The 21,006-nt window shown below is 32.5% G+C and overlaps 1 protein-coding gene across 1 annotated transcript in view; it reads left to right on the plus strand.

Annotated features, from left to right (window-relative positions):
* The window catches only part of LOC124356679, a 181,053-nt gene extending 166,029 nt beyond the window's left edge, over positions 1-15,024 (plus strand). Inside the window, exons 3-7 of the mRNA XM_046807814.1 lie at positions 987-1,207; positions 7,164-7,299; positions 9,666-9,799; positions 13,339-13,609; positions 14,196-15,024. Coding sequence (XP_046663770.1) covers positions 987-1,207; positions 7,164-7,299; positions 9,666-9,799; positions 13,339-13,609; positions 14,196-14,308 — 875 coding nt within the window. The 3' untranslated portion in view covers positions 14,309-15,024. The remainder of the gene's footprint in view (positions 1-986; positions 1,208-7,163; positions 7,300-9,665; positions 9,800-13,338; positions 13,610-14,195) is intronic.
* Positions 15,025-21,006: the final 5,982 nt, after the last annotated feature.

Here is a 21,006-nt window from a genome sequence, read left to right on the forward strand (position 1 = left end):
AGTGAGTCATGCGCTCCAGTATTTTAGGAGAAGAGTCTAAAATAGCATTAAAGTCTAAAACTTGTTCATTCAGATTCGTTGCCACTACTTATTCACAAAACAATATCACATTCCCTTTTTTCTTTTCAAACGAAGTTATTTTAAATATACTAGCGGTTATTGTAGACTTTAGCTATTCTATAGTTACAAAATATAAAAAGATGAAGTTTCGGAAATTACATGTCATTTATTGTTCAAGACGCATAAATAAGTAAATATTCATTATAAATGATAATAGGAATAAATAAATTAATATTCTGGCGTAACACGCCCCAAATAGGACACTAAATGATCCTGAAGGATTTATCTTTCATGGCAGGCAGATCTTTTATAAGCACAAGAGTAAAATTTCATTACGCAGCTATAAAAATGCCGCAAAGTTTTAATTATGTAAATACAACTTTAGAAAAAATTTGTAGCAGTATTTATATAACTTGCAAATGTATTTCATAAGTAACGGAATAAAAATAATTTTTTATTATATAAAGTAAGATAAAACGCTAATCCAGGAGGATTCACTTCAGGCTGGTTTATACCTTTTAGTTCAACCCACACTGGGTACAGCAAAAACCGATGTATCACTTAAATCTGGGCAACCTTATAGATGTCCAGGAGCTACATCCACTAACCGCAAATGTCAAGATTATCGGATGCAAGGGTAATTCGATTGGTCTAGTCTATGCTTCTCCTTCTTCCGAGGAGACATGACTTGAGATGAGTGCCCTAAATTCTTCCTCATGGATCTCAACAGGAGGCGGCTCCTACCCCAACCTTACCCATACAGAATATCCTAACACTCCAGAAGCAGTGTACAGGTATTTATAGAATTAGGTGAAATTTCTAAGCTTTTTGTTCTAAGAGAACAAAAAAGGGAAAAGATGATAGGTGATCCTCTCCAAATCACTTTGTCTGAAATCACTCACACAACGCACCCTCCCCCTGCGCAGGAGTGACAGTGACTGGGCTGCGCGACGTGCAGGTCAAGGTGCCAGAGGCCGTGCGCCGCGGAGAATCTGCCCGCCTCCACTGCCACTACGATCTGGAGGGCGATGCTCTATATTCCGTCAAGTGGTACATAGGAAGACGAGAGTTCTACCGCTTTACACCTCGTGAGCGTCCTCAACTCAAGGTCTTCCCCATCCAGGGTTTATCTGACCTCGTCGTGCAGGTGAGTTGATAGTTTAATTTAACACCATAAAATATTTTACCCTCTGGGAAAAAATTGTTTTCATTGAAGGTTCATCTAAAACAAGGTATGATTAAGTCACAAAACATGGCTTTGCTGAGGGTGAATGCAAGATTTCTAGTGTATTAACTATTTAATTCTCAAGGTGTCCTTCTGGCAGATTAACATACAGACGATTACACAGAAAAGAAATTGGCACAAAACTTAGATTGTGTTAAATACCATGATTGGACATACACTATCATAGAACACATTCTTATATATATATTATAGAAAAGTGTTATGGAAAATCATGTGGCGAGATTTCTTGCCACATGATACATTCCAATTTTTGTTCAGGAGCTAGAAAGGATATTAAAAGTACAACGCAGGTATACGCTAAAATAAAATCTTTAAAATGTATAGAATTTAATATTGACTTTTGACTCAACTAGTTTTTATTTTACTCTTTAAATAAAATTTCACGTATGATGGGGCGCAATTTGTTTGTAAATTAATTTATCCTATTATCTTCGATTTGGTTGCCGATATGGTTGCCCATAAGACCAGTGTAAACATACTGACTAACGCTCAGCCAAATCCTACGGAGTACCATGCACCACCAATAACTCAGTGTTGTTCATGTAAAAATGAAACCTCGTACAAAATTTCAACTCTGTAGGCAATTTCGTGTTCGTGATATCGTGCGGACAGACAGACAGAAATTAATTTTTGAAGCCTCTCGATTGATATGCAATATATTGTGCCGAAAACAAAGTAATTAAATACAAAATACAATACTTTTCTGTAAATCCATCGTATTCTTAAAATAACAGTATGAATATTCATACTGCAATCAGGAGACTTCGTAGGATTTAACGAGCATTCAAGCAATCACGATGTTGTTTCCCAACCTTTCTCTTTCGTTATTATTATGTAAAAAATGTTATAAGTTAAACATTGGCTGTTAAAGAACAAAAGGTTATTTTGATTCTTTATTCTCTGGGACGTGCAAGGCTTAGTATAATCAAATTTAGACAGTAACCTTACAGCATGATTCAAACCCATATCCTTTCCTACCAGTATAAATTACAAACCGTTATCTTTTTATTATGCTTTATAAGACGTTCCGACGGGTGGAATAAAGTAGTAGAAATTGAGATTAATTCCCCCCGAGAACATAGTTTTAAGTCTTAACCACTTTTTAAGTACATTATTGAAATCCGCCAGATCCTAATAAATTTCTCGTTGTCTGTATGTGCGATAACTCTTGATAGAAAGATCCTAAACGCTTGAAAGTTGGTACATAGGTTCTTCTTAGTTCAAGGTGGAGCTCTACTGATTTTGGGGCAAAAAATCAAAGGGCAGTACAGTAGAATGTATATAAATGCTATTTTAAAAAGTAAAGATGTCTTTTTTTACCAGGCGAAGTTAGGTCTAAGAAGCCCTGTGTAACACTCAACCGGGGACCAACAGTTTAAAGGTGACTTCCGAACCACCACCAACGGCCGGGCAGGCGGACTGCTTGCAAGGACAGGATCCCTCAGCGGTCTCTCATCCAAGCAGCAGCCACGCTCAACGTCGCTTGTTCCGGTTATCTTGTGTTAACCGTTGTACCCGCTACACTACGTCATCGGAAAATATTTTACTCTTCGTTGTGACTGTTCTTCGATACTCCGTTATTTTGAGTAATTTTAAGTGTATGCAAAACAATGATAACTTATAAATCTCAGAGAGCAATATTAAAAGAACTTATCATATGTTATCGTATCATGATCGAATGACAAATATGAACATTGTCAATACTAGCTCGCTAAGCGTATTAACACAGCTTCGCCTGTCGTACGAATTTGATAGTTGCCCACGTTTATCTAAAATGGGATTGACAAAGACAAATTAAACTCATCCGATACCCTCGTTGCGTAGGCGTCAATTATTTGTTTAATCTCATAGAAAAAAGATCTGTATTGATTATTGTTTTAAAAAAAGTGCAGTACAACATAAAAGTTTTTAATCAGTTGTCCTAATTTAGAAAAAAGACAATTCCTTGACTTGGATCCAGCTGCGTAAATGATTAACTAGAGTGTGTTAACGTCACTGGTACGCCTTACGTTTTTCACCGTAATTGTGACGCTATTATATTACTGTGAGGTAAAAATCTATTTTTAACGAATTTTTAAGCTGTAGTATAATATTCCATATAATTCAGTTCTATCTGTGATTAAAGTAGTGCAATTAGGTTTAGGTAAAGTATTGTTTTTGTTTTGATTTAGTTTTCGTTTAAGAGAACTTTTATGAGTACAGAAAAATCGAAAATGTTTTCTAATAACTAAAAGGTTTTTGTAATGCAGACCTTTAAGACAGTAAACAGATAGTTTAGGGATTAGACCTAAACAACAGCTCCTGAAGATAAAAATGTGATCTATTTATGGAAGAGAATTTTTTGTTTAAAGTTTGTTATTGACAATGGAAGGTGTGAAAGGATAATAGGTTTTCGGAATTTTCTATCATTATATGTTACAAAATGTGTTTTATACGACTTATACCACATAACGATGGCAAAAGTCCGAAATACTATGAGAATTATATTTTTAAATTATAACAAGAATTATAATTTTCTTTTTTATGTAATTAAATTATTTTTCTTCGCCTTTAATGAAAAATATTAAAGTATTTGTGTGCTGTACGAAAATAAAATTGTTGTATGTATATTATTTAATAAAGTATTATGTTTACAATACAATCAATTTAGTTTTCAAAAACTCATCTTATGCTAAATGCATAGCCCTTTAAACTAATTTTACTAAATACAGAAATATATGAAAAAATATTATAAGTCAATATAAAATTAAATGTTTTTAAAGAAGGAATTTGTTCAATTTTGAAATTAGGCCAATAGAAAATGGGTGGAGATAAAATTACGAAATGTCCACAATACGTACGTGAGTTACAGCTTTAGGAAGTGAAATGTTTTATTCATAAAATAATTTTTTTATTTGTTTAGAGGTATTATATAAAACATGCAATTTTTAAATTATATTTAACTAAAAAAAATGTAATTTTCATCGTAAATGTTTTACACGTAACTCTCTGAAGCTATATCCTCCTAATTGAAATAACTGTAATATCTCGTGGACATTAAACACTTTTTCTACTTTTTTATGATCAGAAGAATCGTAATGGGCTGTAAATTTAAAATAAATTATAATATTTACAAACCAAAAGTCGTTAAATCCACTTAAAGGTATCGTTGAACACATGTACTAAACTATAAATTACAGCAGTTTCTATACACTGTTGTAAACAAATATCTTCATATTGTTTACATTGATTATCTTCATCTTGATTCGTATTCCTCATGTCGACTTATCGTGTTCCAGTATAGACAATAGAGCCGGCAGGATGTTTGTTCGTTAAGGGCTATTAAGGGTCACGTCCGGACAGAACTAGAGCTAGAACTACAATTCAGTCCCGGACGTGAATGGTTTGAGGATATGAAGTAGCTTAGCAACCAGGGCACATGCGAGTTTATACAGCTTTGATATTAATCCCTCTTCCAAATGTGGAACACATCCATTTCATACTAATAATATACATCGCTAGGATAACAGTTTGATATATCCTGACAGCTATCATGGTTGATGATATGAAGTTGGCAATGATTGACCTTGGCAATCAGAGTACTTGCGAGTTTATACCGCCTTGATATTAATCCACCTCCCAATATGTAATACATCCATTTCATACTAATAATATACATCGCTAGGATAACATATCCTGACAGCTATCATGGTTGATGATATGAAGTTGACAATGATTGACCTTGGCAATCAGAGTACTTGCGAGTTTATAATATTAATCCACCTCCCATATGTAACACATCCATTTATACTAATAATATATCGCTAGGATAACAGTTTGATATATCCTGACAGCTAAATATATGAAGTTGGCTGATTCAGAGTACAGTTTTATTTAATCCAAATATGTAATCCATTTCATACTAATATATTAACATATCCTGCATATATTAAATAATATATCCCAACAGATATGTAATTTTATTTTAAAATATATGAAGGTGACGGAAAAAAATTTATTTTGTATTCAACTTTAAAAAATCAAACAATACTTTGGCGTAAAATAATAGAAATCAGTTTTTGATCCTTCAGTTACTGTAAATTCAATATCTTACGAGTACACATTCCCAATTTAGTTCATTAATTAAAATCCAGATCAATTAAATGGTTTGATTTGTTCCAAAATGTTGAATTAAGAAGTGTTGTTATTTTTTGTTATGCTTTCATTCTATAAATGTAAAAAATTGGAAATATTAAAATTAATTAAAAATGTGATTGTGCTGTCATAATACAATGTTTACACAGAAAAGTTGGTTATATTTAAAAGGCTCTTTAAATTCATATTGTACAAATTTAGAAACCAAGATGGTAGTTTTTGCTGTTTTAGAGACCATTGGAGCGTAGCCCGTAGGGATTTTTGAAATAATAATAAGCCATAATATTCATCCCAGAAGCTCTAGAAATGTCCATGTAAAATTTCAGTACAATCGGTTCAATAGTTTGTGCGTGAGTGCAAAACAAACAAAAAAAAGGTACTTTCGCATTTATAATACTATAAAGTTTAGGATAATATTGACAGGTTTATTCATTTTGCTCTGGTTCTGACATCCCATTGCTTAGGCTTAGAGAATATAAGCTGTTTCAATCATGATTACGAAAAGGTTATACATGAATACGCTCCTCATAGAAGTCATAAGCTTCTTTATAGCTGACCGAATAATATTTTTTCTTCTTATTAAAAGTAAACTATGTCCTGGTTAGCTATATGTTTTATAAAGCCTATGACTGGAAGGACTGGTCTATCTGTCCGTACGATATCTTGAGAACTTACTGACCTATAGACTTTAAATTTTGCACAAAGTTTCATGCGCATATAAGCAATAATGAATTGTGTGATGTGCATGTAACTTCATTGAGTTTGGCTGAGTGATAGTGAACATTTTTATCCGAACAATTTGTCTTATGGGTAACAATGTTGTCAACGAGAAACTCGCAGAATAAATAAATTTAAAAGTGAACAAACTGAGTTCAATCATACGACGTTCTTGTGACATAGTAGAACATGTAGTAAAATGAGATGAGTTATAGATTAGAAATTTTGCATGCAACCTAAGCGAACCCTGTACACGGTGTGGCGTACTCCAACCTTGCTCTAACAACAAAATCAATCAATTTGCATGGCCATCCATCAAAAGAAAATTAAGGATTTAAAATAACAAGAATTAAGGGCAATGCAGGGGTTTGCGTGTCATGTAATCAGCATACCACTGATATAAGCAGTAGTAAAACGTGTAGGATACTAAATCCAATTTTAGCTTTCTTGTAATAAGGGAATGGGAACGGATTGCTAAACAAGGATATTATTCTAGTAACCTTGTCCAATATGCCCAATTTATTCCGGAATATTGATCTCGTGTTTGACTTGCATTATTATTACTCTGTATAGTTATTAGTATAAAATATAGTTTAATTAAACATTGACACGTTAAATTTAAACCAATATTTACAAAGGAACTTCAATTAGGGTTTGTGATATGAATCTTCTTTTATTACGAGAACTGGAAGGCAATAGAAATTTCTAAGATCGAGAGTATTTTTAAAAGTCATCCAATATGTGATGTGAATACAATTGATATTTCTTAGGGTGTACTATACAATAACCAGTTTCATAGCGTTTCACATCAATAATGGAACAGAAGAGGAGAGGTGGATCTGGTGTATATCAATTATTTTGATCACAAATATTTATATGATCACATTTTAACAATAATTTGTGTAAATACACTGATATACACCAGGTCCACCTCTCTCGCTGGTATTCTAGGACACATGTGTTTTAACCTAAAGATAAAAGTCTATGAGGTAATGTTCTGTACCAGAGGAACTGCTCCAACGCAACCCAGCTCTGCCTCCACAAGGTCAGTCTGGCGCTATCTGGAAGGTACAGCTGCGAGGTGTCAGCAGATAGCCCATCCTTCAAGACTGCCCAAGTGTCCGGGTATATGGATGTCGTTGGTGAGTCATGAATATCCTTATTGTATTGTGCTTTCACATAGAAAACAAAACGTCATTGTAACAAAAATGTATGTACGAAGTCCTTACTCCGATTAGGTATTTCAGACCGTTTTAACTTATCAATAACAATCATACAAGATTATTTACATACAGTATCTGATAAATATTATGACACTAAAAAAAAGTTTAGGTAGTGACAAAGATTAAACAATATATTTTACTTCTCTTACAAATAGTAACATAGTAACATCCAGAATCGTATATATCGATTGTTTGACTCGTAGCTATATCGACTTCTACAAATTATATAGTGGTAAAAAAAGATGATGTCTAGGAAAATACATCGATTTAGAGGAATCACACACTACAGTAAGTTTTGTGAAGAAATGAACCAATACATTATGTAGGTTGGGGCAGTGTACCGTGTAGCTTCATACATTAAGTAGTAAATCTCCCCCAAGGGCCACTTATATACATAATGCATGTTTGAACCTCTTGACTCGGTTTATGCGGTGAGCTCCCTTAATGTTAATTTCTAGCAATTATTTATTACGTATATTAACGTAACCATAGTCATAGAGGAATGTAGTTAATGCAAGTCATTAGTATTTAAGAATGAATAGGGCATTTAAAATTGGGAAAGCAATAAGAGCATTTGTGTGAATAGTAACAGGATGGAAATTCTTTATGTAATTTTTGTTTAAGTTGTTTTTTTAGTGTCGCTTGTTTATACAGCACGAACGTTTTCAGATTGCCTGTGAGCCCTAACCTAGATACAGAGTATCACTCATTTAACATGATTGGATCCAGGATAACTGCCATCGGAATGAATTTGTCACTGTCGTAAACCACCGTAATATAAAAATCATTCATAATATTCGTGATGGTGTATGCACAAAGGTGTCTGCGTCCATCTTTTGGATGAGTAGCGTCACTATAATCACTCTGAAGCTAGTTGGATGGTGACACAAGTGTTTGTTCGGTTGTAACCAGCCACAAGAGCAGATAGACGCGTATTATCATCACTATAATACATTGTAATGACTGGTTTCCTACTATCAACATAATCAGGTAGTTTCTATCTCAAAAGAAATGCTGCATTTAATAAATGTGTCTTCCAAACGTAGAATTACTAGATAAGTTTAATTTACAACCTTCGCATTTCAAGAAAGGGGAACAACAAAACTAAGAATTGCAGACTCTGCAAAGTATGAAACTCTAAGGTATAATCTTATGTTTTATTACTAAACAAAAATATAAAGGAAGCCGTGGGACTGACTGACAGTAGTGACAACTTCTTGAAAATTTATCTTGCAAAAGTACGTTTTTCTAATGGTGTTTTAATATATTTTAAAACAATATGGGACACTAAATTCTTTAACGCAAAAATGTTTTATATTTTTTTTGTTATACATGTTATATGTTTATGTTATACATATGTTTGTCATACGTTTTAAATTTCATATATTACAATGACCAACAAATTGATGACTTCTTAATATTAAAGTAATACATATTTATACATTTTCATTATTATCGTTTATATTAGTTTCTATGATTTGTTCAGTATCAGTTTTACTACCATCTTGTATTTTCTAAATATTGACTTCATTTCCATTGCCATTATATTCTAAAAATGGAATTATGGGCCTGTGATAACTGAAATAAGAAATAAAAAGTCTTGAATAAATTTTACTAAATTTCTTGTAAAAATACCATCTATTTATATTAAAGATGTAGGCTCAAAAATAAATAAAATCATGAAATGTACCTGAAGATAAATTCATAGAATTTGAAATGTAAATCGTACGAAATAAAAAAAATATATCAAAAGTGTTCAAATCATCTATTGTTGTTCCTCATTTAGTTTGACTTATGTTTTTGTGTTTTATGTGTTTGACATTGTTAAATTAAATTTATCTTTTAAAATGTTATTTTATGGTATTGACGTTTGGTCAGCAAAATTTGTATTAAAACCTGATTTGATGTAATTTATTTTGTAAGTGAATGTAAGGTAAGGCTCAATGTAATTGAGAAAAACTTATATTTATAATCAACAGAAAGACTAATTTTCTTCCAGGATAACATTTTTATCCATGCAAAACGTACACTCATAGCCCGCCAAAAGAAGTGATTTAAAAAACACAAGTAACTAATAGTGTGTTTAAGCAATAACAAGCGGATCTCAAATTTTCTGGTTTGATTATTAAAATCAATCCAGAAAATTTTGTACTAAGTATTAAAATTTATCAGTCTATTTTGACCTGGAGTTTTTTTGCTCTCTCTCTCTCTCTCTCTCTCCTCTCTCTCTCTCTCTCTCTCATTGCAACAACTAGTTTCTAGAATGGAAAGTGTTTATGTTTCAGTCACGCCCACTCACAGGCCGGAGCTGAGGGGTATGAAACCTAGGTATAGGGTGGGAGACAAACTGTCGGCCAGCTGCATTTCCAGGCATTCCAGGCCTCCAGCCAATCTTACCTGGAGTATCAATGGAAGTCCAGTAGGTACAAAACATAATCTCTATATCCACCTCTTTTTATGATAGTTCTTACCAGTGTTACTATTTATCGGCTATTAGAAACCAATATATTTTGTCTAAGTGATATAATATAATCATTGTTACTTGCATTCATTGTATTAGTATGTAATTTGTGTACACTCTATATGATGATATCATATTGATTAGTTGAAAAATATAAATTTTTATTTATAAAATGTATATTTTCTATCTAATTTTATCGAATTTTTGAATTTTGTTTTGCCAAATAGGTTATGAAGAAGAGAGTGTTAGAGCATACATTTTTTGCTATCACAATGTGACCATCATCATGACTAAAGTTGTAACTAATTATTTAGCATGAATTTAAACATGTTTAAAAACATCCAACATTAAGTAAATTTAATAGAGGCACCGTATTATACATGAATAGTATACACTATTCAGACAGAAATATCAAAAAAGTAAACATACAGCAAACTTTATGGATCAGCTTTCTCAAACCAAACCGAAGCGGCTCACAAAGGGAATCACAAACTAGAGAGGGACATCTAACTCAGTTTGCAGTCGGTCCCGGAAGTTTATCCTGTCTGGTACATGGTACAGCGGTTTCAGAAGTTAGTCAGCGTGTTCGGTAAAACTTTGGGCAGTTGGTAGAGCAAAGTTCGAGCCACAGTGGTCCACGGCCACCGTAAGCGATACTTTTAAATGTTAAGTGAAGTTAAGTGGGAAAGAGTGTTTTATACAGATATTATGGTGAATTTTCCTTCGCTAAATTGTGGTTGGTTTACAGCGCAATCAGAACCTTTTGAAAAATTTCTTTGTGTGTAGATTATTGTGTTGGATAATATTGTAAATTGTTAAGTAACTTATTATTGGTAAGAGAAAAAAACGAATCGGAGTGGATTTAATTTTAAAATAAGTCACACAAGTAGTTTTGTGGATCTGTCGATATTTCTTAGTATCGCTTGTTGAAATCTTTGTGCTTTTGAAAATCTTAATGGTATTATGTGACGATAAAATCGTTATGATCAATAATCTATATATATAAAAATGAATGTTTGTGTGTTTGTCCTTTATGGAATCGTGAACTATTGGACCGATCATGATGAAAATTTGTACGTATATGTATTTTTCCACGGAGAAGGTTTATAAGCTATGCCCATCCCTTTCCCGATTCAGGATTCCGCCCCACTGGTTACAGAAATACCCATAAGAAATGCATTGCAGCAAACATATGTTAACGTCTTTTCAAATTTTTAATCAGCTGTTCTTTGTAAACATATATTACACTTATAGTTTTAAAGCATAGAGTAAGCTTAAGAGAAACGACAAATTTTGTTTAAACTGTTTTTGCAATCACTGTTAAACATAGACTTTACTATCCAGATAATACAATTCAAATTTGACGTAAAAATTCACCTTTAACTGCAATATTTATTTAATATAAACCATGCTCATGCTTGATCAGAAGAGTAATGCAGATATCATAATTACTATCTTACGTTGGCTACAAATATAAAGAATGTTATAAAATCAACCTTAGTTGTTTTTTTTGACAGAAGTATGGTTCTCAAAACTCCGTGTGTACATATTCTCTCGATCGAGACAACAAAGCAAGCTCAATCGTGGCATCGGAGATATAACTAATTTAATCTAAAATTTATTATAGTAAAAAAAAATTTACTAAGTAATATAAGGACTTCGGTTCTTAAGATTTGCGTGCGAAGCCGTGGGTAACAGCTAGATAGAGGCAGGAATATGGTACATACCTTCATAATACGCCCAAGAGGCTCACGATGGAACGACTATCAATTATCTCAGCAATGTTTAGAATGTGATAGAAAAAGAATAAGTGAATATAGTGTACTGTTTTCAACGGGAAATTGCGTGCGAAGCCGCGGGCAACTTTTGCAAAAAATTATTGAAATGCGCAGCAAAGCGCGCCGGGCCCGCTAGTTAGGAATAAATATGATTGTTCACTTAACAACTGTGAACGATATTTCTATAATTGGTATCACCACGTATGTAATTTTACTGGTATATCGCAGTCTCTTCATAATTTTAATGTAAATTTGTTAGCTTTATAAAATATTTTCCTATCTATCTATGATTGAACATGCTTAGATATGATAACAGGTTATGTACATTAACTTTACTTTAGCATGTGTACCAGTAACATACAGGACTTGAGTAAGGAAAGAATAAATATTAAAACAGAAGAAACACTGTCAGTCCATGGTATATTTTGGGCCGTGCTATATTGTAAGTTACGCTATATTGTGGGTTGATCGCAGTTCACAGTACAAATACGTTTATTTATTCATTGCTATATGTATTGTTGTACTATATTGTTGGTTGTGCTATAATGTGGTTTGTAATATACTGGAATTGTACTATATTGTGGGGTTTACTACATTGTGGGTTGTTCTATATTGCGGGTTGTGCTATTTTGTGGGTTGTACAATATTGCGGGTTGTGCTATATTGTCGGTTGTGCTATATTGCGGGTTGTGCTATATTGTTGGTTGTGCTATAATGGTTTTTGCAATATATTGGGGATTGTGCTATATTGTGAGTTGTGCTATATTTAGTTTTATGTAAGTTAAGGAAATTGCTAACGAGGAAAAATTTCAGTATTCATGAATTGAATTCAAAATTCATCTGTGACAAACTGAGAGCTGAACGCAATTATACGGGTCAAGCAAATTATTTCGCCCGATTCCAACATTTATAATTACATCAACTCTATTCTAACTAAAGTTATAATTAATCTAAAACCAGTGTTGTCAATGTACATGTATGTAAAACAACTGTTGACATAATAAGCCAAACAATCTATGTATTTCAAAAATAATTAGTACAACCAGTAGTTATAATAGATACAAGCATTCATTGTTTTATAAATTGACTCACTGTCCTATGGAGTTAATATAGTTATATTTAATATCAATGGGAATAATTTTGCATCCGAGGGTGTCTAGCCTGGCTCTTCAGCCAGTTGAGCCAGAATATCAGATATGTCTCTAAAATTCCGCTAAAGACTAGCAAGGTAGATTGTCCATAAGGAATAGTGTTGCAAGGGACTATAAAACCCTTCTTTTCAAAACTTACTGGCTGAGTTCGGAATGGCTGCAACAGCTAAAAGAAGGGGGGCAAAGGAATATAACTTTTTCTTTCTTATTTTTTAAGCCTCAGCTTAGCTATGCCGGCTTCGATGTTCACTGCTTTTTTTATTTTCAAAGTACATACTGTATCATGTGTATACATGATTGGCCCTCCCCGGGATTTGAACCCGTGATCTCTCAGCTAGAGAGCCGAGACTATAACCATTAGTCTACGGAGGAGAATGAGTACGACTTTGTAACGTCCAGAGAGCCAATCTTTAATCTTATTTCTCATCATTGGGGGACTATATAAAAAGTAACATGTGGGAGGACCTGCGAAAGGACTTGGGCCTACTCGCCTCTGAGCATAACCCGTAGTGTCATTAAATCTTATGTGATGTGTCGTCTAATGTGGATTATTACTGATGTTTTGCAGCTGAAGAACAAGACTGTGATAGAGGTGAGGTCCCTGCACGAGCCTGAGACAGGTCTGCAGACTGCTCTCTCCTCTATTGTGGTGGTGTTACATCGGGACCACTTCACGGAGAGCGGCAGACTGAAAGTGCGCTGTACAGCCAGCATGTACACTCTATACTGGCAAATCACGGAGAACTCGGCGGAACAGGAAAGACCTCGGGCTGCCGTCGTGGCTGCCAGCAATGCTGTCGACACTCGCGCTGTCTGGCGAGCGGAGGAGAAACTTGCCGGTATAGTAAACTATATTTATATAATTATAATCAAAAATGTCTACACTTTTTATATGACCTCCAACATTTACACAATTTTACTATAAAAAAATTATATCAGGTGATTCTTTACGTGTTCCACCTCTACAAATATTTTCGTATAAGTGTAAACTAATCTATGATGTAAGTAAGTAAGTGATTATGAAATAATAAGTATTAAAATAAATGGAGAGAATAGTCCCAACAAAAATCCAGGAAAAAGAGTGCACAAAAGTTAGTTGTACATTTTATTCGTATGAACTGCGACCAGAAAATTCACTTAGATAGCAACACTGTAACAAAAGTATGTTTACATTTGGTTAAAACATATATAAATAAAATAGATTCTAATTATTAGTGTGGTTGCTTTTGGAATTGTCTTTAATATTACAAGATATTGTTAAACTTATTTTTAACTATAAATATCAAGCCATATGAGATATTATTATTAAGTAAATATTATATATAATTGTTAAAGTTCCATGGCTGTTATGAGACATTTGCGAATTCCTGAATATCACGGATATTGACAATTATTTACATTATATAAATATGCTTTGTGTTTCAGACAAAGTCACTGCGGAGGAATCCTGCTCCTTCGTTATCAGTCCTGCGTTGTCACTGGTTCTGTTCTCCTTCATAATCCTGTTCATTCTGTCAAAATCGAATTCTTATAGATAAACTTTGCTTATATTAAATATATTTTATGGATTCTATGTATGTAATTAATAAACTATTAATAACGGAATTTATTGGGAATTGTTGCAATCGCAGTGAATTTAGAACTAATTTGTTTAAAATTTAACAATTAGGGTTTGGTACTACGGTTTAGGTACTTTCATGGTTGGTATTAGCATTGATGTTGAAGTAAAATTTGCATTTTATCCGAGAGGACATAAATTTGAAAAATAATAGTTAACAGTGTCAAGGGAATGTCTCTCGTATGGAAAATGATTAAATCTGATAACTACTGCAGTATAATTTTGTAATAAAGTGTACTTGTTTGTTCTGTCGTTCTACTTAAAATAGTCTGGGCAGAGTAGAGCATATCGGTATATAAAGTGGATAAAAGCAGAAGTTACACAATGATGTTTTATGCAATGCTCAAACAATTCACATGTTTCAAATGAAATAAATACAGTTAAAACATTAATAGAATATGTTATGGTACATACCATTTAAAAATCTAAATATTTATGTTAAATTCATGTAATTAGTTATTCAAATGTGTATGTTATGTTTAGTGTATATTTGTACTATAAAGAATATATATTTCTATGAAATGTTCAATGTAGCTTAAATAAATCTCAAACTTCGGTGCTTCCCACCATTGTGTACATAGTCTACCAGAATCTACACTGTTGTACATTCAATCTTGTAAATAAATATTTGGTGCTCAATAATCTCTGCTTACCTTTCTCCACCAATGCTGAACGAGAACAGTAATTTATTTAAATGAAATAAATTAAATAAATCAAATAAATCAAAATAAATGAATTTATTGGGGATTAACATCCCATTTAAACGTGATGTTAAATTTTCACACAGCCAATATTCATTACATTGACGTAAATATTCACACAGCCGATATACATTAAATTGACGTTAAAATATCACCTTAAAAAACTACACAATATTTCTCACATTTTTAATAAGATTCTTAAAAAATTGGTTTAATAATTTCGTAAGATTCAAAAAAGTAATGAAAAAATTCATTTACAATTTTACAAAATGAACAATGGAAAAATATTATTATATATTCATTTTAATATTGGGCATTTAAGCCGAAATAAAGAATGATTTTTAAGTTTACTTTTACCAGAAAACGGAAGAAGGTCCAGGAAATAACATTTGACTAAGATGGTTAATGAGTGACACCAACATATGAATATTGATTTGTGTTGAAGACGTATACATATAAATTCACAAATAACTCCACTTATTGATTAAATGAATTTAGAAAGTTTTCCCTCTGGTTCATAAAAATACCATATTTTAAATTTAAGAGAAATATGTGCTGTCAAGATAAGGGGATGACAATGGTGACTTTTGTTAGTACGAAATAATATTTTTATTGAAGAATTGAAAAGGAATGTTCTGAATTTATTAAGTAGGTAGTGAGTATCATGTTTACATTTGACTTTTGCCTATACAATTTCTTTTTCTGGTAGTGGACCATGTTTGTGATGAGTTTTAGTAAACAAGTTAGTCATGTCTTAGTTTGTTGATGCCTAAAGATGAGAACAATTATCAGTTTTAAGACGTAAAACGATCATAAATGTTAGAAATTCTCGTATATTTCAAATTATCTATAGTTAATAATGAGATCTAAGCAACGATTCATCCTCATCGATCATGCCAGGCAGGAAGCAACAACGATCTCATGACGATCTTGTCACACGTCAACGTCATGAACTCACCATCACGATGGCCGTCAAGAAGTTACCGGATGGAGTGATGGAAACACTTGTACTCACATATTAACGCTATTAGTAAATTGGGTATTTTACCAATTCTTCTAAAGACATGAAAATTCTTGACTACTAGACCGCATATACTGAGTCATGAATATTCTTATATGTCCTGCGGATACAAGGTAAAAGAATTTCCAATGATAGTCACATATTAAGTCACATGTAAATCGGAACACATCCTGCCGTATCCTTATCATATATGTTTGGAACTCAAACTGTAGGAAATTTTTTTATGTATTGTGGCCATTATATTTTCATAACTAATTTGGTCACCAAGCACATGCGCCTATAACACACAAACTAGCAATGCGAGAGTTTTCTGTAATCAGTTAGCCAAGAAATCGGACAGTTTAAAAAGCCAGATTTAATAGTCAGAGGAGTAATTTTTATCGGAAGTCCTAAAATCCACCAACAATTGCCTCTTATCGTTGTAGTCAGTGTGTCGTTACACAAAGCTCAATTTGAGAGGGGTGCCAAAACCAAAATCAATAAACCATTAATACTCGCGGAGCCATGACCAGATAAGTAATTTTTATCGGAAGTCTTAAAATATACCTGTAATTTAATTACGATCTTTAAAAAAGTTTGTATTATTTGGAATATTCTGAAAATTTTCAGAAAAATATACTAAATTCTCTCTTCTGTACTCCTTTATGATTTAATATGTGTTTTACGAGTATATTGTATTTAATTGTTAAATGTATCAGGCGTATGAATTTTACTTATTTCATTTGTGTAGGAAGTAATGAATGAAGCCAGAGTAAAATGACTAGAGTAAAATAACGAGATCATTTGTAGTGTTGACATATTAGTTCAAATTATTAAAGTATATATTTTTATATATCTAAGTATTAGTACTAACGATAAATATAATTTAATATACTAAATAGTTTTTATAAAATTAAATAAAACTTACGTAACCAGACCATATAAGCCTTGGATTATTATTGGCAATTGTTGGAAATCCTTGAAAATTAAAATCCATAAATATCTGAGGAATGGATGAAAAAAAAATTGGTTAGGTGTGATTAATTAGAATGAATATTGATTATTTCTTATTGTGTAACTATTTAAAAAAAATGTAGTAATACTGATCCGATCAATTTGTAGTTGGAAAAAATAACAAATTATGCAGGAAAAACTTAATGTAAATTATCAGTGTTACTTAAACAATTATTCTTACATAAGTAACATATTGTTAAGAAAAACCCAAGTATTTATTATTTGTGAATTTAATTTAAATTTTTTTTTCCAAAAAAATACGCTTTTCACTTATAAAATATTAAAAAACATTGATTTAAACACATTGAAATATACAGTTTTTATTTATTACAATAACGGGCCGCCGTAAATTAGTGCTTTTCTAGAAGCGATGGGTTAATTGAATGTTTGTAATAACTTATGCAACATTGATAGAACCTAATGAAGTAGACAATATCATAAACACTATTAATAGTTAATCTACCTTTAACGAGCTTGTATTAATTACAACGCCTGCAGTGTAATTACACAGTGATAATAGCAAGCACACGTGTAATATTGGGGTTTCATAACAGTAAGTACATAAAGCAATCAAGTGTGTGGGAGATCGTATATTCATAGTTTGTACGTTGTAGTTTTATTTTTCTGCTATAATATGTCTTATATGTTTTTTGTTCGGGTTTAGAATGCTGAATAGCTTGTAGTTATACAACACTTAAAACATATTCCTAAACCCCATAACACTTTCCTTACATGAATGAAAAGTTCCCAAATAAAGTCCCTAATAAGAATACTCCCCTTTAACTGGATGACCACAAATCTGGCTCCACGAAATAAAGATGATAGCCATGATTGTTAACCACGAAATGATGTTGCCATGAAATCCTTGACCACGCACGTTGACCACGAAATTCGACCTAAACCTATCAAAAACAATCACAAAAAATTAGAAATAAATCAAGAGATTAATAAATGAAATAAACAATATTCGTCAGCAACGGTTAATCATGTTCAAGAGCACCACTGGTTTCAATCATGAACAGTAACAAGATAACAAATGAATTACTTTTATCATTTTATCATGAATATCAATATTAATATTGACGATAATTTGTTGGCTTTGTAACTATTACAATACGCAAAATTAATACTTACGAACACAGTTTGCGAGTATTTTCCTTCGTGACTGATACATGCCAATTTGACTAACGGATGTCGCAACACTTGTACCAGATGTGGGTCGTTTTGTCATCCTAATAATACTATAAATGCGAAAATGAGTTTGGTTATTTTGTTTTTTACGCGTAACTATTCAACCGGAAATTTTACATGGGCATCCAGGTTAAATTAAATTGGCAATAAATATACACTTTTTGACATATTTTTCGTTGTGGGAACAAGCTAAACTCAAAATTTCTGAAAAATATAATTCACTCGAACCAGAAGTGCTTCTACATGTGCAAAACGTACGTGCGAACGCGGGTAACTGCTATATTAATATCGTACAATATTTCTCATTTAAATATGAACGTATACATCATGAGAGATTCTCATTGACGGCATATTTCCAAACAACTATGGTATATTCACAATAAAACATATTCTGTAATATAATTAAACTTATACTTAATGATGTGACTTTCCTTTTCCAGTGATTATTCTTTTTATGTTTCCAAATTAATTGGAAACATCTACCCATTAATAGTTCGAATTGATGTATTTGCTGCTGTATCGGGTTGCATATAAATTGATCAAAAATATGTATGCAGAGAATATATTCGATGTCAACAACATATATATTTTGAAAGATACAATTTACTAATTGCATGTTCTATTTTCGTTGCACATTAGTTAGGTGAATGCATGTAAATATACTTATCCATTCTGGTGACTCCTTTCAGCCTTCGATTAAGTAAGTTTCCTCGTGATTCGAACACGGGACCTTCTGGAAGTTTTCGCCCTTCGGATTTATTTAAACGAAATTACATAGCTGTTAATTTATAATTAGTATAATTTGATCAATACTGACGGTGTAACTGTTTGAAAATTTAAATGAAAAAAGTTAAAGTTTAATTTACATGGAAAAGGAATTTGAAGGCCATAATAACTTGTACTAATAAAAATAGATAACAAAATATACACTTTGGAATAACAGCTATGAATGGAGAAACATATTTATTGACAGTTCAAATAACAAAAGACAACGTGCTGTCAAAACACACAGTAACAGGTAACGGGATAAGGTTATCGTGGCAACCGAGATCACCGGTGTGCATTTGTAACAACATGTATCTTGTTCAAAGGCTTCACATTGTGTTAATAGTTAGAATTTCAACAGAGAAAATATTGTAAAAACACACTGTAATAGGTAACAATAAACAGTTATCGTGGCAACCGAGATCACCGGTGTGCATTTGTAACAACATGTATCTTGTTCAAAGGCTTCACGTTGTGTTAATAGTTAGAATTTCAACAGAGAAAATATTGTAAAAACACACTGTAATAGGTAACAATAAACAGTTATCGTGGCAACCAGAGTCACCTGTGAGTATTTGTAACAACATGTATCTTGTTTAAAGGCTTCACATTGTGTTAATAGTTAGAATTTCAACAGAGAAAATATTGTCAAAACACTGTATAAGGTAACAATAAACAGTTATCGTGGCAACCAGGGTCAACTGTGAGCATTTGTAACAACATGTATCTTGTTTAAAGGCTTCACATTGTGTTAATAGTTAGAATTTCAACAGAGAAAATATTGTCAAAACACTGTAATAGGTAACAATATACAGTTATTAGGGCAACCAGGGTCAACTGTGAGCATTTGTAACAACATGTAGGCCTATCTTGTTTAAAGGCTTCACATTGTGTTAATAGTTAGAATTTGAACAGAGAAAATATTGTCAAAACACACTGTAATAAGTAACAATATACAGTTATCGTGGCAACCAGGGTCACATGTGAGCATTTGTAACAGCCTGTACCGTGTTATAGGGTCACATTGTGTTAATAGTTTGAATAACAACAGGGAACTTCATGTCTAAACACACAGTAATAGGTAACAGGATACAGTTATCGTGGTATTATCTTCACAGTTAGTTATTCCGTACTTACTTCTATACGACATTCAATATAATGAATTAAAATAAAAATAAAGAATGTTTGAGTGATAGAAAACGTGTTATATACATCAATATCACTGGGATACTTTCTCACTTAAAAGAAAATGACCAATAAACCAATTTTAGAAACTTGTATTACACGTATAACATTGTACTTGTGGTTGTAAGTGGTACGGGAGTTACATTACAAGCGAGGCGAGGTTGTGGTATAAACTGTTTACAGTCGCGGTTAAATATCTCTATAGTGTTTTAGTATCATCTCTCTTCCCTCTCCAGTACATTATTGCGTTGAGTTCACAGTTTACAGTTATACAGTATAGCAGAGAGTCAAGTAACTCAGGATTAATACCTCGTAAACAAATTGTCTCAAACACCATCATTTTCACCATTTATGTTGAGATCTTGACGATGACTTAAATTTGGATTTCGCTCCAGCAGAACAAGTTTCCTACACGTTTTCTTGTAAGACTTCACACGTAAATGTAACGTTAAATAGTAAAAAATGGATAATGAGTTTCTGGTTTTGATGAGAACATATGGAATACATTCTTTGTACCTTACAAAAGAAAGAACATCCAAAGCTATGCAAATACAGCACAAAGGTTTGAATGCATACGAACTGTTATCGCACTGTAGTAAGGGCGAGAGTATGACACTGGTGGCTTAAGAAATGAGAGTGAGATGGGACCCTTCCCGAGAGACTTAAAAGTGTAACTTTTGTCTCCTGCTGTGTGATCTCCTCTTATATTCTTCCGAGGTCAATTTCTATGTGAATATACCTCCAAAGGTAAGCAATAGATGA

The sequence above is a fragment of the Homalodisca vitripennis genome, chromosome 3, assembly GCF_021130785.1.
Source record: "Homalodisca vitripennis isolate AUS2020 chromosome 3, UT_GWSS_2.1, whole genome shotgun sequence".
NCBI lineage: Eukaryota > Metazoa > Arthropoda > Insecta > Hemiptera > Cicadellidae > Homalodisca > Homalodisca vitripennis.